Consider the following 26081-nt stretch of genomic DNA (forward strand, 5'->3'; position numbering starts at 1 on the left):
CTTCTAATAATTATTTTCTCTCTCTCTCTACTTTCCCCTCTATCTCCCTTTCTTCTCTTAGGTCATATAACACACACAGGGGGGAAAAGGCATAAAAATTGGGGCATTTAATTAAATGCATGCAGAAATATTTTCATTTATAACAACACTTAGCTAAATACTGGGAAACCATAGATAGCTTACATTGAGATATGTAAATTGTAGCAAAAATGACGTAAATTCTGACTTCTTGGACTTTGAGGGATGGTATTAGTTCATTCACTCTTTTTTATTATTATTATTTTTTGAGATAGAGTCTCCCTCTGTTGCCCAGGCTGGAGTGCAGTGGTGCAACCTCGGTTTACCATAACCTTTGCCTCTCGGGTTCAAGCGATTCTCCTGCCTCAGCCTCCCGAGTAGCTGGGACTACAGGTGCGTGCCGCCATGCCCAGCTAATTTTTGTATTTTTAGTAGAGACGGGGTTTCACTATGTTGGCCAGGCTGATCTTGAACTCCTGACCTCATGATCTACCCGCCTCGGCCTCCTAAAGTGCTGAAATTATGGGTGTGAGCCACCGTGCCCAGCCTCATTCGTTCTTTTATATATTCATTTGAACATATTAGCTAACGTCATAAGATGGGTCAATAATTAAATTAAATGCAGTGTTTACACAGGTAAAGACACAGAGTACTTGCCCTCGAAAAGCTCAGAGGTTAAAGTATCCCAATAGATCAATTCAGGAAATTATGGTTTTTGATCTTTTTTCTCTGTTCTTCGAATTCAACAAGGGATATTGACACAATCTTATCAGCATTCTATTAGAGCCTAGGAAGGTGTTAGTTTACCATCCAACCACATTATCTGGATATGCAGGCTCACTGAGGGTCCATGCTTCATAGAATTCTGATCTGGTTGATGGGAAGGAGAACAGACAATGAGGAACATCAGAGAGACCACTCACTCATTCAAACCCCCAAGGCCCAGCACTACGGCACAACAGGAATACTTTCTGCTAACAACCTGTTGTTTCTTTATGGATATAAATATCACAAGAAAAGGTAAAAATACCTTTTCTTGGCTGGGCACAGTGGCACACGCCTGTAATCCCAGCGCTTTGGGAGGCCGAGACGGGCGGATCACAAGGTCAGGAGATGGAGACCATCCTGGCTAACACGGTGAAACCTCCGTCTCTACTAAAAATACAAAAAAAATTAGCCGGACAAGGTGGCGGGCACCTGTAGTCCCAGCTACTCGGGAGGCTGAGGCAGGAGAATGGCGTGAACCCGGGAGGCGGAGCTTGCAGTGAGCCGAGATCGCGCCACTGCACTCCAGCCTGGGTCACAGAGCAAGACTCCGTCTCAAAAAAAAAAAAAAAAAAAAAAGGTAAAAGTAAGGGAAGAGTAATGATGCCTCATTCATATGCTTGGAAATTAACCAATAAAAAGTGTTCTGATTTTGTTGTCTGAAGTATTTCTAGCTGTACGTGGTTTGGAGGTAACTAGAACCATTCTGCGCTATGGAAGGACGGCCTCAGCCAGCTGTGGCACAGGTGCCTGCCGTTGATCACTAGCCAAGCACTGACAGATGGGAGTGGATCAATTTGTGCTGGAGTTCCAAACACCTGTGTGGCTTCGGCTACTGCCCAGGTAATGTTAATATCCTCTCAGGATGAAAAGTCAGGGCAGCAGCATGGCAGAGCTGCAAAAGCCAGAGCCTCTTTTTTTTTTTTTTTTTTTTTTGAGACGGAGTCTCACTGTCACCCAGGGTGGAGTGCAGTGGCACGATCTTGGCTCACTGCAACTTCTGACTCCCAGGTTCAAGCAATTCTCCTGCCTCAGCCTCCTGAGTAGCTGGTACTACAGGCACATGCTGCCACACCTGGCTAATTTTTTGTATTTTAGTAGAGATGGGATTTAATCGTGTTGCCCAGGCTAGTCTTGAACTCCTGAGCTCAGGCAATCCACGCGCCTCGGCCTCCCAAAGTGTTAGGATTACAGGCGTGAGCCACCATGCCTGGCATAAAAACCAGAGCTTTTAAGTCACTTCCTTATCAGTCCACTAGCATTTATCTAGGCATGGATCCTCTCTCATACTGAGGGGGTGAGGAAGTGTGTTTCAAAGGGAAGGAAACCAAAAGTAAGAGAAATTAACTCATTATGCCAAAGTTCTTCACTCACTACTTGAACCAATCAACATAGAGGACCCTTCTGTAGGACCATATGCTGCAGGAAATACAAAGATGAATAAGATGTAGTCCTCTTCCCCAATAATCTTTTAGTTTAAAACTTAAATTAACAACGATGAAGTGGTCAGGTGTGGTGGCTCATGCCTGTAATCCCTTTGAGACCTAGATGCGAGGCCTGTTTGAGCACAGGAGGCTGAGGATGCTGTGAGCCACGACTATGCCGCTGCAGTCTGGCCTGGGCTACAGAGCAAGACCCTGTCTCAAACACACACACACACACACACACACACACACACACACACACAACCCAAAACAAAAAACAACGATGAAGCAAGGTCAAAATTCATTAACATCATATGAAAGCTTCTAAGAGTAGGGTCTGAGGAAGGAAAAGTTGCCACCAGCTTGAGGGGAGGATCTTGGGAAAGCTTTAAGAAAAAGGCAGATGAGGAACTGGTTTTGGTGTAAAGGGAGTAAAGAAGAGAGGAATTCCAGGGGGATGTCAGTGGTCAGATCTGTGTTTTCTAAAGATCACTATAGCAACAAGTCGTTACTAGACTGAGGAAAAGTGAAAGAATTAATAACAATAGTAGAAGCTGATAATAGCTAAGTACTTATTATGTCAGTCCTTGTACTAAGTGCTTGTGTTACCTCATGTAATCCTTAAAACAACCTGTGAGACAGGAATTATTGTTCCCGTTTTATAAAGGAAGGCATGGAAGAGCGTGTACTTCCTTCCATGTCCAACAAAACAATTTGCATTCTCGGCCATCAGAACTCGGGTAAGAAAGTGAGAAAGGCCTGATTTAAATCAGGGAATGTGGGATAGAGAAGAGAGATTTTGGAGAATCGGGGAGGAAGATAAGATAACCTATGTTTCTCAGAGCCAATGGGCCTCCTAAGTGTTTGAGTGACACACCCCATAAACACTAAAAACACCTCTGAGACTCTATTCTGCCTAAAGGACCATGACTTAGATTGAACCTGCCTTGTCATGTAAGCCTAACTCCATGGTAGGAGTCATGTCTTTTGGCTATCACTGTCACATTCTGTCACTCCATCTGGCAAATAGTGCGTACTCAAATTTTATCCGTTGAATGAGAAAATTTTCATCTTGTCATTCAACATTCCTTGGAACCTGGGGCAATTCATTGTTTCCCCTCTCCCACACCCACACTTTAGTTTCCCTGTCTTTATACTAGAGTAGGTTGAATCTCATTAACTCATTATATGTTAAGATAAACTGTTATTCAGGTCATTCATTACCTTGGGCAAAGGTAGGGATATTCTATGGGTTAATGGGAGTTGCCAATACTGGGTTAGATGTGGACTCTCTTTTTTGATACGCTCAATCCTATCATCTTGGCAATCCAAGAGGAAAAGAGTAGAAGACAGGTTTCATATTCCTTAAGGCAGTTTCCTTTACTATTTAAAGGTATTGGAGTTTTTGGGATAGAGAGGTAAACGCGCACAGAGATGTCCTCCCCCAGGACACCGCCCTTAAAATCAAACGGAGGAAGACTTTTTTCTCCTCGAATGCGCTTGACGAACCCTGCCCAGAAAGGGGATGGGGGGACGGCCGTGGAGGTGGAGAAAGAATGCATCCACACCTCGCGCGTCTTCCCAAGTACGGATTGGCAAGTGGCATATGCGCTCAGACCTCTGTCATTTATTTATTTTCCTCTCCACTGGGTGCGCTGTCCCTTTAAATGGAGACGCTGGTGCTGGCTCCGTAACACCGGAGCCGGCAGCTTGTTGATTTCAGAGCTGGTGAATTTCACATTGTTTCCACTTCACTTTCCTCGCTCGGGGGGAGGCTCCGGTTGGCTCTACGACCGCTGTTGCTGCTGCCAGCGAGGGCCAGGGCAGGGCAGGGACGCGCAGCATCGGGGCGGGCGTGGGGCCGGGAAAAGGGTGTCGGGGCCACACACGCACCCTCGCTGCAGTCCAGCTCCTCCCGAAGCTCGCACGCCCAGAGCGCACGGAGCTGGGGACCGCCCGCCCAGACGCCCGCCCGCCAACCCGCCCACGGGCCGGGGCCAAAGCCTGGGAGCCTGCGAGGGGAGGAGGCCCAGGGGGGCGGGGTGGGGGGCGGGGGTGGGTGCTGCGCTGCCGCGGAGCTGCTACTCGGCGCGTTTTGCATGAAGATGGCGGCTCCCACCGCCAGCAAGGCAGCCTCCCTGGGCTGTAACAACAAGCCTGCGTTCCCGGAGCTGGATTTCAGGTCGGGAGCTCGGGTGGAGGAATTGAACAAACTCATCCAAGAATTTACGAAGCACGACCAGCGGGAATACGACGACCAGAGAGCGCTGGAGATTCACACAGCCAAGGATTTCATCTTTTCCATGCTGGGTAAGGAGGAAAAAGGGGGAGGTGTGTGTGTGGTGGGAAGCGGAGTAGAAAACCTATTCCCCCTTCTCGACCTCTTCCCTTCTCGGTTTCCTTCCCGAGCCGGTGCCTGGGGTATAAGCCATCTCCGTTCCGCCTCTCTCTTCTTTCTCCGCGGAAAGCCGAGCTGCCTGCCCTCCCCTTCTTACTATACTTTACGCCGTGTCTCCCTTTCCCCCTGTTCGCTTGCTCTTTTGTTAATTTCTCCGCCACCGGGGGCTGGCAGGCAGGTGAGGCGTTCGCGGTGAAGCTTTGCACAGTTGGGGGAAGCCCCTGGGAGCGAGTGCGGTCCAGGTGAGCCCCTGAGGTGCCTTCACTTGAGGGATTTGGCTGCCGGAGGCAGGGACCTGCGCCTTCCCGACGCCGGCTCTTGGGTGCTCTCCCGAGCTGGGGAGCGGAGACGGCTCAGGGCTCTGGCTTGGCGCCCGAGCGACAAGTTGCTTCTCTCGTCTCGCGGCGCGGCGCTGTCATGCCGAGCCCCCGGTGGCCAAACTTGTTGGGTGTTCCCGAGTCACCCGCTGAAGTAGTCTGGGCGTCCGGAGTTCCTGCAACTTTGATTTGCAAATTGACTTCCCTTTAAAGCGTTCCGAAGCATTTCCGGTGCTTCTCCGGGGCTCTCGCTGAGCTCGGAATTCCTAATTCCCAGCTCTTCTGTGACCGGGCGCCGAGCTCTGGCCGCAGAGGAGCGCCGGTTCCCTGCTCTTTGTGTATTGTCTTAGCGCTGACCGACGGAGGTGCCCAGAATTTCCAACCCCGGGGACTTCGGGGGCTAGAAAATGTGCCCCCCACTCCCACCTCCAGCCCCTCACCTACGGCTCCTGAGACATGATTGAATGCTGTGTAAAGGAACATAATTGAGCCAGGCCCGGGAGACCGAGCCCACCCTCCCCAGGTGTCCTGCCGTTGGGATTATTGCTACTGAGGTGTAGTGTGAGTTTGCCAGGCGCCTGGGTTGTAGCTTGCGGCTCCGCCAGTGGATCCGTGGCTGTCATGCGGTGCGTGGCCCGCGGTCAACATTCCGCAGAACTGGTACTCCAGGGTAGTGCTGCTCTAACGCTCGTCTCTGTGTGTTCTCTACAAATAGATCAGCCAATTTTCCGGGTGTTGAAACATTTGATTGGAAAAGGTCTTTTGGCCACAGAGGAAAACAGGGCTTTTCTATTTCTCCTGCAGTCTACTTGGGTTTCAGTTGGCTGTTGCTGCTTCTATCCTGGGATAGGTTTTTCCTTCTAGGTTTTCCTCTTCCTCACTGCCCAAGGAGGGGGTAATACAGACTGAACGTGTCTGTGTCGGCTGGTAGTTGTTCACGCGTTGGGAAGTTGGATGAAACATGTTAAAATTCTAGGATGGTTTTTACCTTTTGCGCCGCACTCTCCAAGTGTATCCTACGTTGCGTATGGGGTTGAAAAACTCTTTTTATTGACAGATTCGACCGTTCAACTATTTAGATGAATAGATGAATTAAATATATATGTATATATATTTAAATTCATAACCTGGTAGGAGTGAGCTTCCAGAGGGAAGCCTAAAATGCTTACAAAGCCAAAAGCCAACATAGTGATTGTCGGGAAGGTGGGGACACACACAGAAGGCTGAGGGCAGGTATTTAAGTTGTTTAGTAAATCATAGCTTTTCTCTGTGGCACAAATAATGGAAGTCTGCCATTGTGTTAATACAGCCCCAGATCATTTCTGACGTCACTTGCGTAGGTCATTTACTAGAAGAAGGTACTGGGTCACCGCCAGTTAGGGTAGTCATAGGTGTCATAGGTCAGGAAATGGGATAATGTAGGGAGGGTAAGTTTAAGTGCCTGGCTCATTAGGAACTTCTGTGCTTAACTCCATAGCTGATACACTGAGTCAGCAAAGCTTTTATCCAAATATAAAGAAGTAAATTATTCTAGGGTGCTTAATTTTTGCATGTGTTTAATGCCATGGGTGGCATTGTGTTGACAGGCAAACTAGATTTGCTTCTATTCCTTTTTACCCAGTTGACCTTGCAAGCAGTCTTTCTTGCCCCCTGGGAATTTAGCATTTCCACCTACAGGAGAGAAAAGCCAGGAGAATGTCATTTAAGCCTTTTGCCCCTCTGGACACTAGAAGGCAGATGGCGAAATGAGCTTGCCTGTGTGTGGTGCCGCATTCATTTGCGAGTTCCTTGCTTTCCTTTAATGAGTTGCTGGCTGCTCTAGACAAGTGGAGGTTTGGCGGCAGCAAGGGTTCCTATGTGGATTTACTTTTTCTAAAGCAGATTTTGGCTTGGCTTAAAGAACAAAATCATTTTTTTGTACACTTTGTTTCACTTGCCACAGCCTTGGTTCTTTAATGAATATGCAAATGAAGTCTCTTAATGACCCCTAGCTTGTTAAGGTGTCACTTGGGTGGCACCAGGCCCTCATTTCAGGGAGTTGTGGGGGGGCAAGTCCTCTTGGCTTTGTTCTGTATCTGAGCTGCACCTGAGGATTGTTAGCAGCTTACAAATATTATCCCCTCACGCAGAATGAAGTGGCCAACCATGAATTGGGTGCAAGCCTCTTTAGTGGAGCTGAGAAAAATACTGCCTCATGTTTCAGGCAGTTGGCAGGGGTGAGGCATGTTACTCTCTTTCTGTAAGATTGTTAGCCAAGTTTGAAGCCCCTCCAGCTTCACAGATCCTTTTCATTTTGTCTCGTTTGGAGGAATTTTACACTGAAGAGCAAGGAGGTGGTAGACAGCTGTCGTAATCAATGACCTGTCAACACCAAGACACTCCACTGTCTTATCAAAGCAGGGTTCCGCACAAGCTGTGGGGTTGATCTGAGCCTGCTGGTGGTCACTCTGGTCTCTGGGATCTGTCCTGATGCTCTCTGTTTGTAGAGATTCTGATTTTTTTTGGAGGCAGGTGTTAGCTGCCATTGTCTAGATTCACTTCTTATTCCTCTATACCTTGGTCTTTTAGGAGAATGATTGGTGTTATTAGCTAGTTAATATTTGAGAGCCCAGACTGTGCGAGAGGCTGGCAGTGCATAATAAACACCATTTATCAAAATTCAGGGAAATTGCCAGAGTTCATTAATGTTTTAATAATATTTGGTATTTGCATAATGTCTCCGCCAGCTCTTTTGTTATCTTCATTCCCTGGTGAGGCTGGATGGAGACTGGTTTGTGTCCCCATTGAACAGATGCAGAACAGGGGGTATGCAAATGCTGGAGAAGGCAGGAAACAGACAAGCCGTCACCTAACCTACAGACCAAGTGGTCGGTACCATGGCATGATTTTTACGGTAGTTAATCATTTACTAATTGTCTTCTCAGGGCCAGGACCCTCACATAGACTTTTCAGGAGGTATTGCTTTCCCATTACATAGATGAAGATATTGAAATCTAGTGGGGTTAAGAAACTGGATATCCAGGGTCACGTAGCTAATAAATGGTAGAGATGCTACTAACACTCAGATCAGCCTTACTCTAAGACGTGTTCCTCTTCTTTTACTTGAGACTATTAACAATAGATGCATAAAATCCAGAGGAGAGGCTTTGTTTTAAAAGATCACTTCTTCTTTCAGGATTTTGTTTCTGATTTTAGCTATAAGTTTTAGCATAATGTAAGTAGATTTCTGGAACAGTCTGAGTTCAAGTATTCTATAATAAGATCTCCTATTTGAATTTTTGATTGAGAAAATCATAGTAATTATAATAAAATGTTAAAATCTATAGTTCCATTCCCAGTCTGCCTCTTGTTGGCTGTGTGGTTTTAGTATTCTCTCTCTCTTTTGTGAGACAGGATCTTGCTCCATTTCCCAGCCTGGAGTGCAATAGTATGATCATGGCTCACTGCAGCCTCAAATTCCTAGGCGTAAGCGATCTTCCTGCCTCAACCTCCCTAGTGGCTAGGACTAGAGGTGTGTACCACCATGCCCAGCTAATTTTTTATTTTTTTTTATTTTTGTATAGATGGAGTCTCACTGTGTTGCCCAGGCTGGTCTCAAAATCCTGGCCTCAAGTGATCCTCCTGGCTCGGCCTCCCAAAGTGCTGGGATTACAGGCATGAGCCACTGTGCCTGGCCAGTTTTTTCATTTATTAAACATGGATAACAGTAATGCATTGTATTTCAGAACTGTTATGTCAGAATGTGAAATTACTTTGCTAATTAAAAATACATACATGAGTTTATTATTTAAAGAAATGTTTGTTTATTTATTTGATTATTTATTTGAGGCAGGATCTCGTTCTGTCACCCAGGCTGGAGTGCAGTGGTGCAATCTCAGTTCACTGCAATTTCTACTTTCCAGGCTCAAGTGATCCTCCCACCTCAGCCTCCCAAGTAGCTAGGACAACTGGCTAATTTTTTTTTTTTTTTTTGGAGACGGAGTCTCTTGTTGCCCAGGCTGGAGTGCCGTGGTACAATCTCAGCTCACTGCAACCTCCGCCCCTGGGGTTCAAGCGATTCTCTTGCCTCAGCCTCCCAAGTGGCTGGGATTACAGGCATGCACCACCACACCTGGTTAATGTTGTATTTTTTAGTGGAGACGGGATTTCTCCATGTTGGTCAGGCTGGTCTCGAACTCCTGACCTCAGGTGATCTGCCCGTCTCAGCCTCCCAAAGTGCTAGGATTACAGGCGTGAGCCACTGCGCCCAGCTACTTTTTTTGTATTTTTGGTTTGCCGTGTTGCTCAGGCTGGTCTCACACCCCTGAGTTCAAGTGATCCGCCTGCTTCGACTTCCCAGAGTTCTGGGATAAAAATGTACTTTCTTAGAAAATCCAGTGCTTAAATTGGAATTATTTCTGCAGCTTGACATCTGAAAGAACTTTGGAGTACAATTAGGGTAGCCCAGGAGGATATTGGCGTGTACTATGTGCTGACCGTGGTGCTAGCTACTTTGCCTAAATCCGTTAGCTCATGTAATCTTTTTTCCACAACTGTGTAAGTATCATGACTATTTTGGAAGTGAAATAGGTGTTATTATCCCCTTTTAAAGATGAAATGGTGAGGCTCAAAGAAAGAAGTCAAGAACTTAGGCCAAGATAATTCAGAGTTTGAGATTGAATCCAGTTATTCCTAACTCAGAGGCTCATGTTCCTTTTACTGTAGTAGCAATTGGTTTCCATCACTTTTGGGTGAGACATACTACACTCAGTAGCCTGCCTAGCCTGGAGGAGCAAAGATAATTTTTTTGTTTTGAGATAGAGTTTCACCCTTGTTGCCCAGGCTGGAGTGCAGTGGCACGATCTCGGCTCACTGCAACCTCTGCCTCTTGGGTTCAGTCGATTCTCCTGCTCAGCCTCCCGAGTAGCTGGGATTATAGGTGCCCACCACCATGCCTGGCTAACTTTTGTACTTTTAGTAGCCATGGGGTTTCACCATGTTGGCCAGGCTGGTCTTGAACTCCTGACCTCAAGTGATCCACCTGCCTTGGCCTCCCAAAGTGCTGGGATTACAGGTGTGAGCCACCATGTCCCACCTGAGATAATTTCTTTTTGTCTTCCTGTCTGTCCCTCTTTCTCTCCCTCTGTTTTTTTTTTTTTTTTTTCATGCATCTGACAAATAATGAATGTAATAGTGTTTGCCAATCAGCATGCAGGGTTCTGAGGATAAAATGGTGAGCAAAAATTTGAGAAATTCATAAGGGCCTTTAGGGACCCTTCCCCTGTTTCCTTTGCCCACCAACTGTAGCAGGATATTTTGCTGGCTGTTTCTCCTCCCAGGCCAGTAAGTGCCACGTGGCCACTTCAAAGATGTAAACCACGGTGTGGTGCTCCTGGACCTACCATAGTTTTAGGCACTTTCCACATCGCCAGAGTGGGTAATTTTGAAGCCCTACCTTTCCAGTGTTTGATTGCTGCTTTTCCCCTCATGAATTCCCCCAGCAGGATTTACTGTGGGAATTTATCATGCATTGGTGTTTCATGGGCCTCCAAGTGCCTGGGAAGTTCCCCAGAAGTTGTGTCCGCTTATGTGCTACATCTGTAGAGTGGACAGGATAATCTCAGAAGCTTGTTCTATCTCTGAGAACATTATGTATCCCGGACAGGGGATCCCTCTAAACATTGATTTTTGTGCTAGTTTGGATTGGTTTCAATTCCCCCTCCGTGGTTCTGGGCGGTGGCTGCCTTTCATCCGTGAGAGAAGAGGCCTAGAACTGTTGACAGTCCTGGATCTTCCTGTCATTCCTTGTCGTGCCACCCATTGGATAATGCATTGCTCGCAGTTAGGCTGAGCCCCTTTTAAATTCACAGAAATATTAGATTCTAACAATTCACAATCTCTGGTCCCATTCAGACCTATTGAGTCCAAATCCCTGGAGATCCCCAGATGAGCTGCTCAGCATTTCGACATCCTGTCCCGTGTTAGGCCTGATGTTCTGCATTCTCTGTTCTAGGCACAATGAGCGTGATTCCAGTTGACTTTTGAGAGTAGAACCAAGCTACTGAGCCTAATGAGCAGATAATGTCTGTCTGCTCCTGGAAAGTAATAACAGTTCTTCCACCTGGGACAGAGACAAAGCGGCATAGTGAGTGAGACAAGGGTGTTTACTCTGTCACAGGTTTTCATAGGACTTTACGTGATTGTATCATTTAATCATCACCGTTACACTTTGAGGTGGAAAAAAAAAACTGTGGTGAAGCCTAGAATTAGAAAAATACAGGAATTCCTCTAAGTTTACCAGCAAGTGAGTGGCATAGGTGGGACTTAACCAGGGTCAGGATGAATACAAAGCCCTGGTTTTTAACAAGGACAATATCCTGCGCTCAGGAGGGCCAGGAGACTCAGATTTTACCTCTGAATCTGCAATTATTAGTATTTGCTGTGTGATGTTGGGCAAGTCACTCAGACTTTAAGCCTCAGTTTCTAAAAATATAAGTTGGGGTTAATAATTATATGTACTTCATGTGTTCAGGTGCATTCAATTCTGAATCTGAAAGCTTTTATATAAAATATGAGAAAAGGGAATTTCTGAGTTATTGTACCAGCTGTGTTTTATACTATGTGGTATGTGTTTTACCCTAAGTCTCCTGACTTATGTTGGGCCTAATTTTGCCCATTTTCCAATGATAGAAAATATAAAGGAAAAAGTAAAATCACTCCTAAACTTTAATCACTATTAACATTTTGATGCATATTTTTTTCTAAACATCTATGTTATACATATGCTTATACCCAGACATATGCGTACATTTACATAACAGGGATGGTATGGGATCCATGCCCTTTTATAAATAGTAAATTTATCAATATGCTGTCATCTACTGCATTTTAAAAGAGGAGCTATAAGTTAAAACCTGTAGAATGATGTTTTCCTAGCTTCTTTCATTCATCTCTTTTTGTTCCAAAGAAGATGCATTTCTAGAACTTAGAGCACTTTCTGTTATTTGTGTATATATGTATGAATGACAGGTCTCACTCTGTTGCCCAGGCCAGAGTGCAATGGCACCATTACGGCTCACTGTAGCCTCCACCTCTTGGACTCAAGCGGTCCTCCTGCCTCAGCACCTCAAGTACCTGGGACCACAGGAGATCACAGCCAGATCTTCCTCTCTCTCTCTCTCTGTCTTTCTGTCTCTTCTCTCTCTCTCTCTCTCTCTCTCTCTCTCTCTCGACAGTCTTGTTCTGTTGCTCAGGCTTGAAGTGCAGTGGCCGATCTCAATCTCAGCTCGCTGCAACCACCCCCTCCTGGCTTCCAGTGATTCTCCTGCCTCAGCGTCTGGAATAGCTGGGATTACAGCTGCGTGCCACCATGTCTAGCTAATTTTTTGTATTTTTTTTTTTTTTTTTTGTTTTTTTTTTTGAGACGGAGTCTCGCTCTGTCGCCCAGGCTGGAGTGCGGTGGCTGGATCTCGGCTCACTGCAAGCTCCGCCTCCCGGGTCTACGCCATTCTCCCGCCTCAGCCTCCCGAGTAGCTGGGACTACAGGCGCCGCCCCCGCTCCTGGCTAATTTTGTTTTTGTGTTTTTAGTAGAGTCGGGGTTTCACCGTGTTAGCCAGGATGGTCTCCATCTCCTGACCTCATGATCCGCCTATCTCGGCCTCCGAAAGTGCTGGGATTACAGGCGTGAGCCACCGTGCCTGGCCGAGCCGTTTTTCTCTATCAGAGTTCCCTCACCTGGGTCCATGGAAACAACATGGAGCCTGTGAACTTGAGTGGGGAGAAAGGACATCTTTATTTGTATTAACCTCTAACTATAGCATTTTCTTTCAAGGTGGGAAACCATAGTGTTATTAGTGGTACATACGTTTTTGTTGCCAATAGAAATCCCAGGCATCTTTATTTCACATCACAGTTGTTGCAGATATCTCAAAAAATGTTTACCGCTGCTTTGAAATTATGGTGGATATTATGCTTGCCGCTAGATTTTATTATTTAAGGCGCTAATTATCACATATGGTACTCTACCACAAATTTACTTTAAAATGCATTTTGTATTTTAATACTGATTTTCTTAGAAATCTTGTGTGATGTTATAATATTCATTTAAATATGCTATTCTCTGCAGGGATCTATAGGCTTCTACAGTCTGTGGAGAGGATCCATGTCACAGAAACAATTAAATGTCCCAGCTTCTACAGATGGCCTTCTGACACCTTATCTGTGCTTTATTTTTCTCTCCCAGCTCAGATGCCACTTGACTCAGAAGCCTGCCTATATCTCTTGGAGAAGAAGAAAATTTACCTTTCCTGTGTTTCCGCCTAATGCCTGGTCCCTTTTATGGCCCTTAGCCTATTTTTTCCCATGCTGGAAAGAATCCCTGGCTTGTTTATCTTTACAGCACCCGGGGGGTCATGCACATAGTAGTTGCTCACTAAGTGTGATGTGACTTGAGTCACTCTTTAAAAGAGCTCTTCCCAGTGAAGCTTTTTATTGCAGTCTCTGAGAAATTAGCACTTTCTAACCTTGTCTCTTTATGATTTTTAAAAATCCATTGAGCAATGCTATATCATGTTTTCTGGAGTCAAGAAATTCTTGATCTTATCTCCTTATGTGGTAGAGGGGTGCAGGGCAAGTTTTTCCACATTTCTTAAGACCTATCCTAGGGCAATATAAGAAATGTCCGTAGTGATTGCTGTAGCTTGTTGACTGGGAACAGCAAACTGCAACTCATGACTCATAGTAATGTTCCCTTTCTTGTGGACCCCAGTGTTTCCTCACAGGCATGTTAGGGCACTTCTAGACCTCTGGCATGCCCACACTCAGGGCTTTCCAGAATGCACAGTGGGCACACGTTATCTTTCTCATTACGGCGTTTGACGTGCTTATCAGTCATCCTCCCAAGTGTTTGGATGGTTCATCTGGAATGCAAGTTGTAGGAATCCTTTATTATTATAAACTACTGTTATTTGCCATCAATCACAATTTACCTTTGCACAGTGCTTTATAGATTACAATAAATATTCACATCTGGTATGGTATTATCCTTAGGTGAGGCCTTTGAGAAAGGTTGTAGAGGAACTGTTAATCCCCATTTCTAGATGGGAGTACTGAGACTCCGGGAGCTGATGTGACTGAGTTCGAGGTCACAGAATCAGTTGTAGATCAAGACTCCAACCAGCCGCAGTGTCTTCTGCCGCAGTCAGTATATCACCTGGAAAGAGCTTGTAGACTTTTCTACCCTTCGCCATCTTTCTTGGGTTGCGGGGGTTGATTCCATAGTTGCAGACAAGGGAAGGATAATAGGTTTCATTCCCCTTTGGATCTCTCCGCTCTCCACCTGAGTCAAGGGTATATAGGGGGTCAGTCTAACTGAGACTGGAATGAGTAGATACAAGCCCTATAGACATATTCATTCACCAGGTCTGATTTTTAGGCCTTGCCCAACTCGTCCTTAGGGCTTGTGACAGTGTTTACAATAGACCTGGGTAAGTACTTGCCCGCTGAGTAATCTCTTTTAAGAACTGTTCATAATTATGCCCTTCTATGAGGCCCTGTTTCCAGGAAACAGCTATCTGTTTTTCATCCACTTAAGTGCCTTTTCATGAATTCACTCTACACAAGATAAAGAGATAACTAGGGACAGTGCTGCTATGAATAAAGCTGGCATGGGAACTGTTCAATTTGTTTATATTTTATATTTTTTTCTTAACGCAAGAAGACTTGTGAGTTAAGTCGGTAGTGGGAGTTGGTATAAGTCTTGTTAAGACTTTTGTCTCTTCCAACTACTATTTGAATATCTACAATGTGTGTAGAATAGTGTTAAGCATTCATTCATTCATAAATTCATTCAACATATGCTGGCATGCCTGCCACGTGCTAGTGTAATTATTGGTGCAATTACTGTGTAAGTACACAGAGTAATGAATGAGAACCAAGACCACTACCTCCACAGATCTTCTTTTCCCTGGAGGATTTAACAAAATGAAGCATGCAAGTAAACAGGGGTGTGTGCTGTAAAAAAACAAGAAGCAAAGAATATGATGATGGTGGGCAATTGGGTAGGATAGAGTGAAGAATAGTTGAGAAGCCTTCCCTGAAGCAGAGACGTTTGAAATGGAAGCAGCAGCAGCAGCAGCAGCAGCAGCCATCTGAAGACTGGCTGGAAGTGTATTCCAGGTAGACAGACAGCGGGTGTAAAGGCCCTGAGGTGAGGGGTAAACTTGAAAGGAGCTTTCAAGATGCCTTAAATTTTAGCAAGTTTAATTTGGTCTCCATAAGGAGGAATGGTCTGTGTTCAGATAAGTCCTCCGATGGGGTGGGACTGCCTGCCTTGGCACGTAGTGAGCTTCCTGTGGGTAAGGTTTTCCAGGTGGGACCACACTTTTGCTAGACTCCTGTTAATAGCATTCAGGGATGGCGGGGGTGGATAGGAGGAATGTAGAAAAGTTGGATTACAAGTCCTCAGAAGGCCCTCTGTAGCCTTGTGATTCTCAGATTTTACCTTTGATAGTCCTAGGCCAGAAACAGTGACTTCCACATTTGATGATTTATGGTTCAAACTGCAGTTTTCATGGGATGATGCTGATAGGCCTCTATTTTTATCTAGTCCTCCCCAATTTACAAAATACTTTCATATGTATAATCTGATTTGATTTATTACTCACAGCAACCCTAGGAGGTATTATTATTGTATCTATTTTAACACAGGAGGAAATGATAATCAAGAGAAGTTAAGTAACTCATTCAAGGTCACTAAATGGTGGAGGTGGGATCAAACTCAAATCCTTTGAAACTCACCTCATTCTTCATATTACAATAATTTTTCTTTTCTTTTCGTTTCCTTTTCTTTCCTTTTTCTTCTTTTTGAGACAGGGCTTGCCCTGTCACCCAGGCTGGAGTGCAGTGGCGCGATCTCAGCTCACTGCAGCCTCAACCTCCTGGGCTAAAGCAATTTTCCCACCTCAGTCTCCTGAGTGGCCGGCACTGGAGGCACACATCTCCATGCCTGGCTAATCTTTTCTTTTCTTTTCCCTTTTCTTTTCTCCTTTTCTTTTCTTTTCTTTCTTTTTTTGAGACAGGGCTTGTTCTGTCACCCAGGCTGAAGTGCAATGTCATGATCTCAGCTCACTGTAACCTCCACCTCCCAGGTTCAAGCAATTCTCCTGCCTCCGCCTCCGAGTAACTGTCATTACAGGCGCCCGCCACCACCTCTGGCTAATTATTGTATTTTTAGTATAGATGGGGTTTCACCATGTTGGTCAGGCTGGTCTTGAACTCCTGGCCTCGTGATCCACCCACCTCGGCCTCCCAAAGTGCTGGGATTACAGGCGTGAGCCACCGCGCCCGGTCACGCCTGACTAATTTTTAAATATTTTGCAGAGACAGGGTCTCGCCACGTTGCCCAAGCTGGCAATAATTTAAACACAAAACAAAACCTTTTCTACCCCATCCCACCCTGTCACAAGGAATGGAAAGGGGACGATTTCTGGTCTGGAGAAAGGCACTGAGTAAGGCTCAGGAGGAAGAACTAAGCCAGCAGACTGCAAGTCTGCCTGCGCCTGATGGGCATTCAGCCGTGAGCACTGTAGGCTGCTTCAAGATCAGCCTTTCAGCAGCCGCAGCTGTTCTTAATAGCAGCTGCTTGCGCGGATTGTGTTGTGATTAATAAAGGCAACTCAACAGTTTGTTCTTTCAACTGTGCCCTTGGTGTGCACAGCCTGCGTTTCATACAGTTTTGATTTGGAACAACTCAATCCTACGGGCATATGGTGCCTGCGGGCTCATTACCCTGTTGTGAGAAGAGATGGTCCACCTAGGTCAGAGCTGCTGAGCCCAAGACCGCCCAGGGACTGGATGGTAAGGAAGATGAGTGGTGGGTGGCTCAGTAAATGCCGACTCCTCGGTAAGAGTCGGGGATGCCAGGGAGGCAGGGGAGGTTGGTAAATGGAGATCACCTCTTGTCCCTGTTGTGTGATGGGGCCACTGCCCTTCAACACCTGCCCGTTGTTCCTCCACTGCAGTGGTTCTGGAACGTCAGTGTGTATCAGTGTCCTGCTTGTTGAAACACAGATGGCCAGGCCCCACTTCCACAGTTTCTGATTCTGTAACAGAGCCTGAGAATTTGCATTTCTGATGAGTTTCCAGGTGATGCAGCCGCTGCTGGTTGAGGGACCACACTTTAAGAACTACAGCCAAGGGCCCAGGGCTGAGGGTCTGGGCTGATAGAACTTTGGATGTTTTGGATTTTTATGAAAAATCCCCAGGTTTTAAGTATTGAGAATAAATCAAATTGTAAAGAAACACCATGGGGTTTAAAACGGTAAGTCAAACAGAACGCTGCCTGTCAGCTTATGACCTCTGATCGGAATACTTTCAGGAAAGATCTTTTGCAGCCTGCTCTGAAAACTGAGACCCAGAGAAGGGTGGGAGTTCATCCACAGCATACAGCTAGTTTGGGGCAGAACCGTGACTAGAAGCCAGTTTTCCTGCTGTGTGTGTGTTTGTCCTTGCATACTGTCTTCTGAGTACATTTTCTCTTTGAATGGGAAAATGTTTGAAAATAATAATAACCACACTAAAATATTGCTAACTATGTTCCAGGTGTGGTTCTAAGTACTTTATGTGTTTTAGCTAAATCTGTCCTAACACCAACACTGTGAGGAAGGTACTTGTGTTAGGCTGTTCTTGCATTGCTATGAAGAAATACCCAACACTGGTAATTTAAAACGAGGTTTAATTGGCTCACAGTTCTGCAGGTGGTACAGGAAGCATGGTGCTGGCATCTGCTCAGCTTCTGGCAAAGGCTCAGAGAGTTCCCAATCGTGGTGGAAGGAAAGTGGCAGCAGGCACTTCACATGGCGAATGCAGGAGCAAGCAAAAGTGGGGGGAAAGGTGCCCCCATACTTATAAATGACCAGATCTCTCAACAGCTCAGAGTGAGAGCTCGCTTATCACCAAGAGTGTGGCCCAAGCCATTCATGGGAGATCTGCCCCGATGATCCAAACACTTCCCACCAGGCCCCGCCTCTAACGCTGGGGATTACATTTCAACAGGAGATACCAGTTGTTAGGAGAGCAAATATCCAAACTCTATCAGTACTATTATCCTTATTTTACTGATGGGAAATCTGAAACACAGAGAGGTTAAGTAATTTGCCCAAAGTCACAGAGCTACTAGTAGAGTGAGGATTTAACCCAAGAAGTCTAGCTTCAGGCAGAAATTGACAAAGTTTTTTTTTCAAAACTTCATGTAAAAAAGCAAAACAAAACCTCTTACCATGCAAAGTACCAATCATGGACAGATTCTTATAATTTTAATGCTGCCAGGAAACTTGAAAATGAGGTGGCTTGACTTCCTCCCTCCTCCTTTGATAGACATGGAAACTGAGGGCCAAAAAGAAGAGGGGACACGATCATCCTGAACACTGCCTTTACTTTTGGGCAGAATGGAGGTTAAGTGAATGTTGAGTAAGTAATGCTTTCTAAGAAAGATACTTGTACCCGAGACAGTTGGCTTCGTAGCATTTGTGCCCCAGGGAAGATTCTACTGACTTTGAAGACAAGGGAAGTCACCTCGAGAGGGCTGTGCTTCAAGGCAGGGAAAACTTCCCCTGTTACAAAGCCACCTTGTAGTCTGAAGTTCTCTTAATTGCTATTAGAGGAAGGATGCTACATAAATAGCCTCATAGGCAAGGTGTATTTTTGGTTTCTCGTGTTTGCTTTGGTCTTTTGATTTGTTCCTCGTGTCTTTCTCTCTGGTTTCTTTCCTCTAAACTGTGACCTTTTCTTATGCCTGTGCTGTTTCCACAGCTTTGAATAGCATGATGACTATTTTGATCTCTGAACAATTAATATCTATAATAAGCAAGGCTGGCGGGCTGGACTCTGGACTATGGGACCAGCCTGTGGCTGGGAGGAGTTGCAGCTGCATGGGCTGAACCACCTCCTTGAGACCTGAAAGAACCAGCATAACCTTCACTCCCTGCGGCTGGGCTTAGGGCTTAGGAGGATTTAGGGTGTTGTAATAGGATTCAGAGAATTAGAGAGGAGTTAAGCTAGTGGGAATCTTTCTGAGATCAGCTCATCCACCCCATCGTTTTACTGATGGAGAAACTTAACCCCTAGTGAACAGTGACTTGCTCAAGGTCAAACAGTGATGGTAGTGATGAGAATGATGAAATTGAGAAACTCTTCCCTCCTGTTTGCTAGGCGATGTTCCAAGTACTTAGAATCATTAATCCATTGAATCCTTACAACAGTCCTGTAAGGAGAGTGCTATTACCCGTCCACACATTATAGGTAAGAAACTAAAGCCGGGAAGTCCCTTTGCTCAAGCTAGTGATAGAGGCTGGATTCAAACATCGGCAGTCTGGCTCCTGCCCTCTTTGCACCTTCACAAAACCGACTGTGCCGGGCTCTGTGTGGTTGCTGGTGTACAAAGGTGGGGTGGTGCCACACGCTGAGCGGAACAGAAGGGAGGGGTAGTGGGCAGGTGGAAGAGATGACGGTTTTGCTGTCCTGGAAACCAGTTGCTGATGTGGTTCTGGTTCCTGGTCCAGAGCCTTTTTCACTCTATCGGTTAGTCTTCCTTGGCAGCTCCCAGGACAAACATTTTTTGATGCTTGTGATTTTGTTTGTTGAAAAGTCCTTGGTATGAAATCTTATCCTAGCTACAGCCTCCTCCTTTTGAAAGTAAGAAGGTGTGTCCCAGCTAACTGATTGATTTAAAGAGGTATAAAGGTCAATGGGGCCCTTGACACTAACTAAATTAGGGCAGCCTTATGAAGATGCAGGCTTTTCCCCACACTCCCCCAGTGGGTTTAATTTCAGATGTAGAACATTTAATTAGGACATAGTTAATGTAGTCTATCATTGTGGGGATAATGGGGGAGCAGATCTATTTTTCAGGGAAAGGCAGATGCCAAATGTATTTTTAGGAAGTTGACCTTGAGGCCACAATTTATAAATTGAGTTGGGTTTTATGTGAACTAAGCGATTGGCCTCTTTAGTGCTGTAAGTGACTCTTACAGTGACTAAAAAGTGACTAATTATTTGTTAATATGAATAACCCTTCCAGCTTTCCTGCTTTCCGAGGGCATATGTTTGTACATTGACTTGTCTTAAAGCATTGAAGCATATTCATAGGATGGTACACAATTGGTTGTTGGGGTGAAATGACTTCTTGAGATGCTGGTGCTCGTGATGCAGAGGATTGGAATTGAAATTCTCAGAGAAGCCTCATTCCCGACATACTTACTCATGGTTTTCTGGCAATAAAGTCTTTTTTTTTTTTTTTTTTTTTTTTTGAGACAGAGTCTCGTTCTGTCGCCCAGGCTGGAGTGCAGTGGCGCAATCTCGGCTCACTGCAAGCTCCGCCTCCCGGGTTCACGCCATTCTCCTGCCTCAGCCTCCTGAGTAGCTGGGACCACAGGCGCCCGCCACCGCGCCCGGCTAATTTTTTGTATTTTTGGTAGAAACGGGGTTTCACTGTGGTCTCGATCTCCTGACCTTGTGATCCGCCCGCCTCGGCCTCCCAAAGTGCTGGGATTACAGGCGTGAGCCACCGCGCCCGGCAATAAAGTCTTAATAGGAATGGAAACATTCATTTCTCCATGGAATAGTGAACCATCTGGACATTGTAGAACCTCATAGGAAACAATTTAAAAATCTCCGTTTCTTGGGGAAGAGGATTGATGGGAAATGATCCACCTAATGTCTCTGTCATCCAAGACCAACCAACCCTGGCTTCATCCTCTGCCATCTCGGGCTCTTCACCTGGGTATTATTGCTGCCTTCTCCATCTGTAGTTCTTTTTCAGTACTGTTTCCTTCCTGCATTCATACATCCATCCTTCATCAATTTCTTCAACAGAGACCTTGGAAACCTTTGTGCAGCAAGTCTTTTTTTTTTTTTTTTTTGAAACTGAGTCTCACTCTGTCGCTCAGGCTGGAGTGCAGTGGTGCAATCTCAGCTCATCACAACCTCTGCCTCCTGGGTTCACGCGATTCTCCTGCCTCAGGCTCCCGAGTAGCTGGGACTACAGGCGGGCGCCACCATGCCTGGCTAATTTTTGTATTTTTAGTAGAGACGGGGTTTCACTATGTTGGCTAGGCTTGTCTTGAACTCCTGAGCTCAAGTGATCCACCCACCTCAGCTTTCGAAAGCTGGGATTATAGGCGTGAGCCACAGCGCCCGGCTGTTCAAACTCCTTAGCCTGTTCTACAAGGCTCTTGGAAACCCAGCTCCAGCCCACATCTCTAGCTTCCTCTCCTGTAACCACTTCAGTTTTACTGCATATTTCTTGTATGCCTGCTATGAGATAGGCACCGTGTGAGGTACTGGCCTTGTATTGTATGTTAAGGTAAAGACACAAACATTCTGAACATGTTGAGAGGTCCTCAATGCTCTTTCTCCTGTTGCGTCTTCGGCCACACACTGAAATCTCAGAAGCTCTTACTCTCATTTCAACCACGTTGACCTTTCAGTTCTTTGAAAATACCACATCCTCCTGCCTACAGAGGCCTTTGATGGAATGCCCCATCTCTCTCATCCCACTTAACTCTTACTGATCCATGAGATCTCAGCTCCATCAAATCTCCACTTCTTGGGGAGGCCTTTCAGGCTAGCCTAGAACAGGTCAAATTTTTCCCTGGCCTTCTAGCATCACAGGTTTCTTAGTTGTACCAGTCAGTTATGAATTTGCAATTATTTGTGCTTAATGTCTGGTATTTTACACTGCCATAGAAACTCAGTGATGGCCTTTTGTGTATCTGTTTCTGTCTTTTTTTTTAAATTGCCTGAAAAGGAGATCAACAAATGTTGCTGGTATTGTTGGCTATTTTACCTTCGTTCTTGAACGTGGGCAATTGGGTGGTACATCATTCATCATGAGGCAGTAAGATGGCTATGAGTGTTCTGAGCTTTAAGTATATACTTTGATGTATTTTGGGAACTTATCTTTCCTTCCTGGTCTCCCACTTCTTTGTAGCATATAATCATGAAATGATAAGACTGACATCTTTTGAAATTGTCTAGTCCAGTTATTCCCAGCCTTTTCTAGATATGAGAATTTCTTTTTTCTCAATTAAGAAAATTATGAGATAGTGATGCACACCTGTAGTCCCAGCTGCTTGGGAGGCTGAGGCAGGAGGATGCTTAAGTTTAGGAGTGTAAGACCAACCTGGGCAATATAGTGAGACCCCATCTCCGGAAAAAAATACATGAGGTTCATGTATTTTTAGTTGTATTTTTGCTATCAGTTTTTTTTTTTTTTTTGAAAAAATAAATAGTTATAAAATGCTACTGTGAATTTAATTATATAAATTAGTTTAAATTTTATCTTAATAGCATCTACATGTACTTAAAATGTAGTAGTATATTTGCATGAGAGATAATACTATAGCACCAATAACTCCATGCCCGTGTGGTCTCTCAGTCAGGAATCAGCTATTAGTATTGGTCCTTTATTTAAAAAAAAATTTTTTTTTATTGGGACAGGGTCTTGCTCTGTCACTCAGGCTGGAGTGCATGATCACAGCTCCTGGGCTCAAGCGCTCCTCCCATCTTCACCTCCCCAGTAGCTGGGACTACATGCCCTCCCAGCTAATTTTTGTATTTTTAGTAGAGATGGGGTTTCACCATGTTGGCCAGGCTGGTCTCGAACTCCTGGGCTCAAGTGATCCTCCCGCCTCGGCCTCCCAAAGTGCTGGGTTTACAGGTGTGAACCAGCACGCTCAGCCTTTGGTTTTTTATTTTATATGCATCATATTTGGAACTGGTTACCTGTGAGCTTATTCCACCCTTGCCCCCATATGTGTTCGATCTGACCAGCATGCTGTTTTTAAAATTTTGGAGCAAATATTTAAAAGCTGGGAGATTGTCTTGAAAAATTGGAAGAACTAGACGTGATTTCCTGTATGGTCATAATCACCCGGACTGAATAGCGGCTGCCTCCTCCAGACGTGCCACGTTTTCTTCAGTTTGTCACAGTCCTCACTAATCTCTATCTTATGGCAAGTTACTGGTAAAATGGGAACTCAAAACCGAGTGACTTTAACCCTAGGTTCATGGGGCCTCCTGTCAGTCTCCACAGAGGCTGTGAGCAGGAGCCCTGGGGTCAGGGGTCCGGAAACCTGGGTGTTTGTCTTCCACTGTTGCTGACTAGTTTGGTGGCCTTGAGCGAGCTATGCAACCGTTCTGTTTGTCGCATAGTTTGTTGCATCAAACTAGTCTCTCTGACTAGTTTGACGACTTTGAACAAGCTATGCGACCTTTGTCACCTGTTACCACATTCTAATAAATACCTCATGGATCCCATGAGATTGTTTAATCTACTGAGGGAAAATTGTTTGCTACAAGTTGCAGAACTTGTTTGTTATTAGTTTCCCTGTTTTCTGTTTGCTTGTCTCTCTTCTCCTCCTTCCATAGAGGAATTTACTTCTTGTTTCACCTTGATGGTTCATTTTAGAAATCCGAGAAGGCAACCATTGGTTTTCCCTCACTTTCTCATCCTGCCATTTCTTCCACAGGTCGTGTCTGGAGGCAGCTCTGCTCCTTTCATCCCATGCTCTTTGCTCCTCCTAGGAGCTCCTCCACAGCCATAAGCAAGCTCCTGCAGTGACACCCGAGACACCCCAAAGCTGGAACTTTTCTCCGAATATCAGAGTTCTAGCTGGATTATTGCCTGTTGAGATACTCAGTGACTAGCCATTGATGGTAATTATTTTGGTGTTGCTAATATCCATGAACTGCTAACAGGATACTGGGCTAGTAGGGGAAGATTTGGTTTCCAGTGGCAATGTCTTTGAGGCAAAATTTGTGGTTCTGTGTTAAGTTTTCATTGTTTGAGATGAACAATACCAGTGCTTTTGTCCTTGTGGATCTGGAAGGGAAGTTGAGCATCAATGCCACAGAAGAAGAAATAAATATGAAGGAAAGCTGGGTGTGGTGGCATGCACCTGTTGTTCCAGCTTCTTTGAGGCTGAGGTGGGTGGATCACTTGTAGCCCAGAGGTCGAAGTTGCGGTGTACTATGACCACACCTGTGAATAGCCACTGCACGACAGGGGGCAACATAGAAAGACCCCATCTGTAAAACAAAAAAAGGCGAAGGACGCTGGGTGATGTGGTATAGTGGGAAGAGGGAACGTGGACTTTGGAGTCAGGCCGACCTACCTGTCACAGCTTGTGTGGGACAGCTTGTGTGACCTTGGGCAAACTATACTTTCTGAGCATTAGTTTCCTTGTCAGTGTAATAGGGATAAGAGAATGTGTTTCATCTTCTAATTTTATAGCCGTGTTTTTTAAAAAAGATTTTGTAGAGGATGAATGCCAACTTCATAGGGCTGTTTTAAGGATTAACTTAATGCCTGTGTCGTGTGTTCAACGAGCCGCAGAATACATGAAACTGCACTTCTCTTCCATGTTTTTGCGGAAAATCCTTTTTTTCTCTCTCCTGAAGTAGGATTAGTTTGTTGCCTGTGAAAAGAAAAGTAGCATGAAGTTGTCTGAATAAAGGTCTAGTGTGATTCTTTGTGCGAAGAATTTGACTCAACGGTTTCTTAGTCCAGGCATGGTGGCACACATCGGTAGTCCCGGCTACTTGAGAGGCTGAGGTGGGAGGATTGCTTGAGCCTGGGAGGCGGAGGTTGCAATGAGCCAGGGCCGTGCCACTGCACTCCAGCCAGGACAACACAGCAAGAGCTGGCCTCAAAAAAAACAAAACAAAACAAAACAAAAAAGCCCCCCAAACAACTTGAGTAGGTAGAATGAAGTTCCTAGTGATTTTCTAAATATCTTATAAATACAAAAAAGCTAGATTTTCCAGGAAACTGAATGAAATTGTCTTTTTCTTTAATAGTTTTCTGGATGTTTTAAAAGGTATATAATTGGCCAAACAGGGTGCTTATTCCAGACGCTCTGTAAACTAAGCCCAAGAGGGCCTTCAGAAGCGGAACAGAGTCTCTGCTTCTCCGCAGTCAGTCGTTGGCTTCATTGATTGAGGACCTCTTGCCTGGCTGGATTGAAGTGATTGAAATAGATTGAAATAAAGCTGAGGTTTCAAACGGATGCTTGTATTAGTAGTTTTTCCTTAGAACAGAAGAGAGATAATTGAGGGAGACCTGATTTGGAGATGATGGGACTATGTCTGGGTGTGGGAGTGTGGAACTCCCTCTTGAAAGTCTGCATATGAGATTTAAGATTCCACTCATCTTCTTGAGGGTGAAGCTGGTGAGGTGGGTTGGGCACCTGCTGGTGAAACGAAGAAGGTGAGCGCTGGACCAGAAGGAATGGTATTAAGAAAACACTGCTGTTCCTTCAGGCCCCTCGAGAAGCGGGAGCCATGGAGTGATTTCCCTAGCAGGCCCCCTCCCCCCAACCCAGGCCACCTGTTTCCTGCTTCTGTGTGGGACTGGCTGGTTATGTGGGGAGGGTTGGTGAAGAAAGAGTTGGTGATGAGTTTGATGCCCAGAGAACCCTCTTAGACTGAGGCAGGCTCAGGAATGTGCTCTGAGATGTCAGACGAAGAGGAGATTTCTTTATCAGTGTTTGGCTTTCTTATCAGTCTTACCTGTTTGTGTTGTGATGAGGTGAGAAAAAGCCTAAAGGGAGGTTTCCCTTGAAGGAGAGCTGCCTGGTGAAACTGGTGCACCCTAGTTACAATGCATGCACCTGTTACTCAGGGGAGAGATGGAAGAATGGGGTGGGAAGCAGCAAAAGGATTCTTAAAGAGTGGAGGGGTGGAGATTCATCTCAGTTTGAGCAATAAAGTGGAAACTCCAGTCGCTTTCTCAGAAAAAAATGTTATGTTACGGACATGGGCAAGATGTTTGTCAGACTGGCAGCTTTGAAATGTTCCAGGTTTGTTTCTCCAATTACCTGTCGTCTCCCTATTAAAATGACAGGTGAACACCTCTCAGGTGAAAATAGTCCCTGTGCTTGTCTTCAAGGGAAGCCAGGTACAGGATTGGGCAAAAAGCTGCAGAAACCATGTTCTACTCAAAAATCCTTTGGAGGCCAGGCGTGGTGGCTCACACCTGTAATCCTAGCACTTTGGGAGGCCAAGATGGGTGGATTACTAGAGGTTAGGAGTTCGAAACCAGCCTGTCCAACATGGTGAAACCTCGTCTCTATTAAAAATACAAAAAAGTCGGCGGGGCATGGTGGTGGGCGCCTATAATC

At 45.4% G+C, this 26081-nt stretch overlaps 1 protein-coding gene across 2 annotated transcripts in view; it reads left to right on the forward strand.

Annotated features, from left to right (window-relative positions):
* The first annotated feature begins 3979 nt into the window (after nt 1-3979).
* MB21D2 (Mab-21 domain containing 2) overlaps nt 3980-26081 on the forward strand; it is a 119440-nt gene continuing 97338 nt past the window's right edge. Inside the window, 1 exon segment of one of the 2 annotated variants that reach the window (NM_001194011.2) lies at nt 3980-4517. In NM_001194011.2, coding sequence (NP_001180940.2) covers nt 4307-4517 — 211 coding nt within the window. In that variant the 5' untranslated portion in view covers nt 3980-4306. 2 annotated transcript variants of the gene reach the window in all.

The sequence above is a fragment of the Macaca mulatta genome, chromosome 2, assembly GCF_049350105.2.
Source record: "Macaca mulatta isolate MMU2019108-1 chromosome 2, T2T-MMU8v2.0, whole genome shotgun sequence".
NCBI lineage: Eukaryota > Metazoa > Chordata > Mammalia > Primates > Cercopithecidae > Macaca > Macaca mulatta.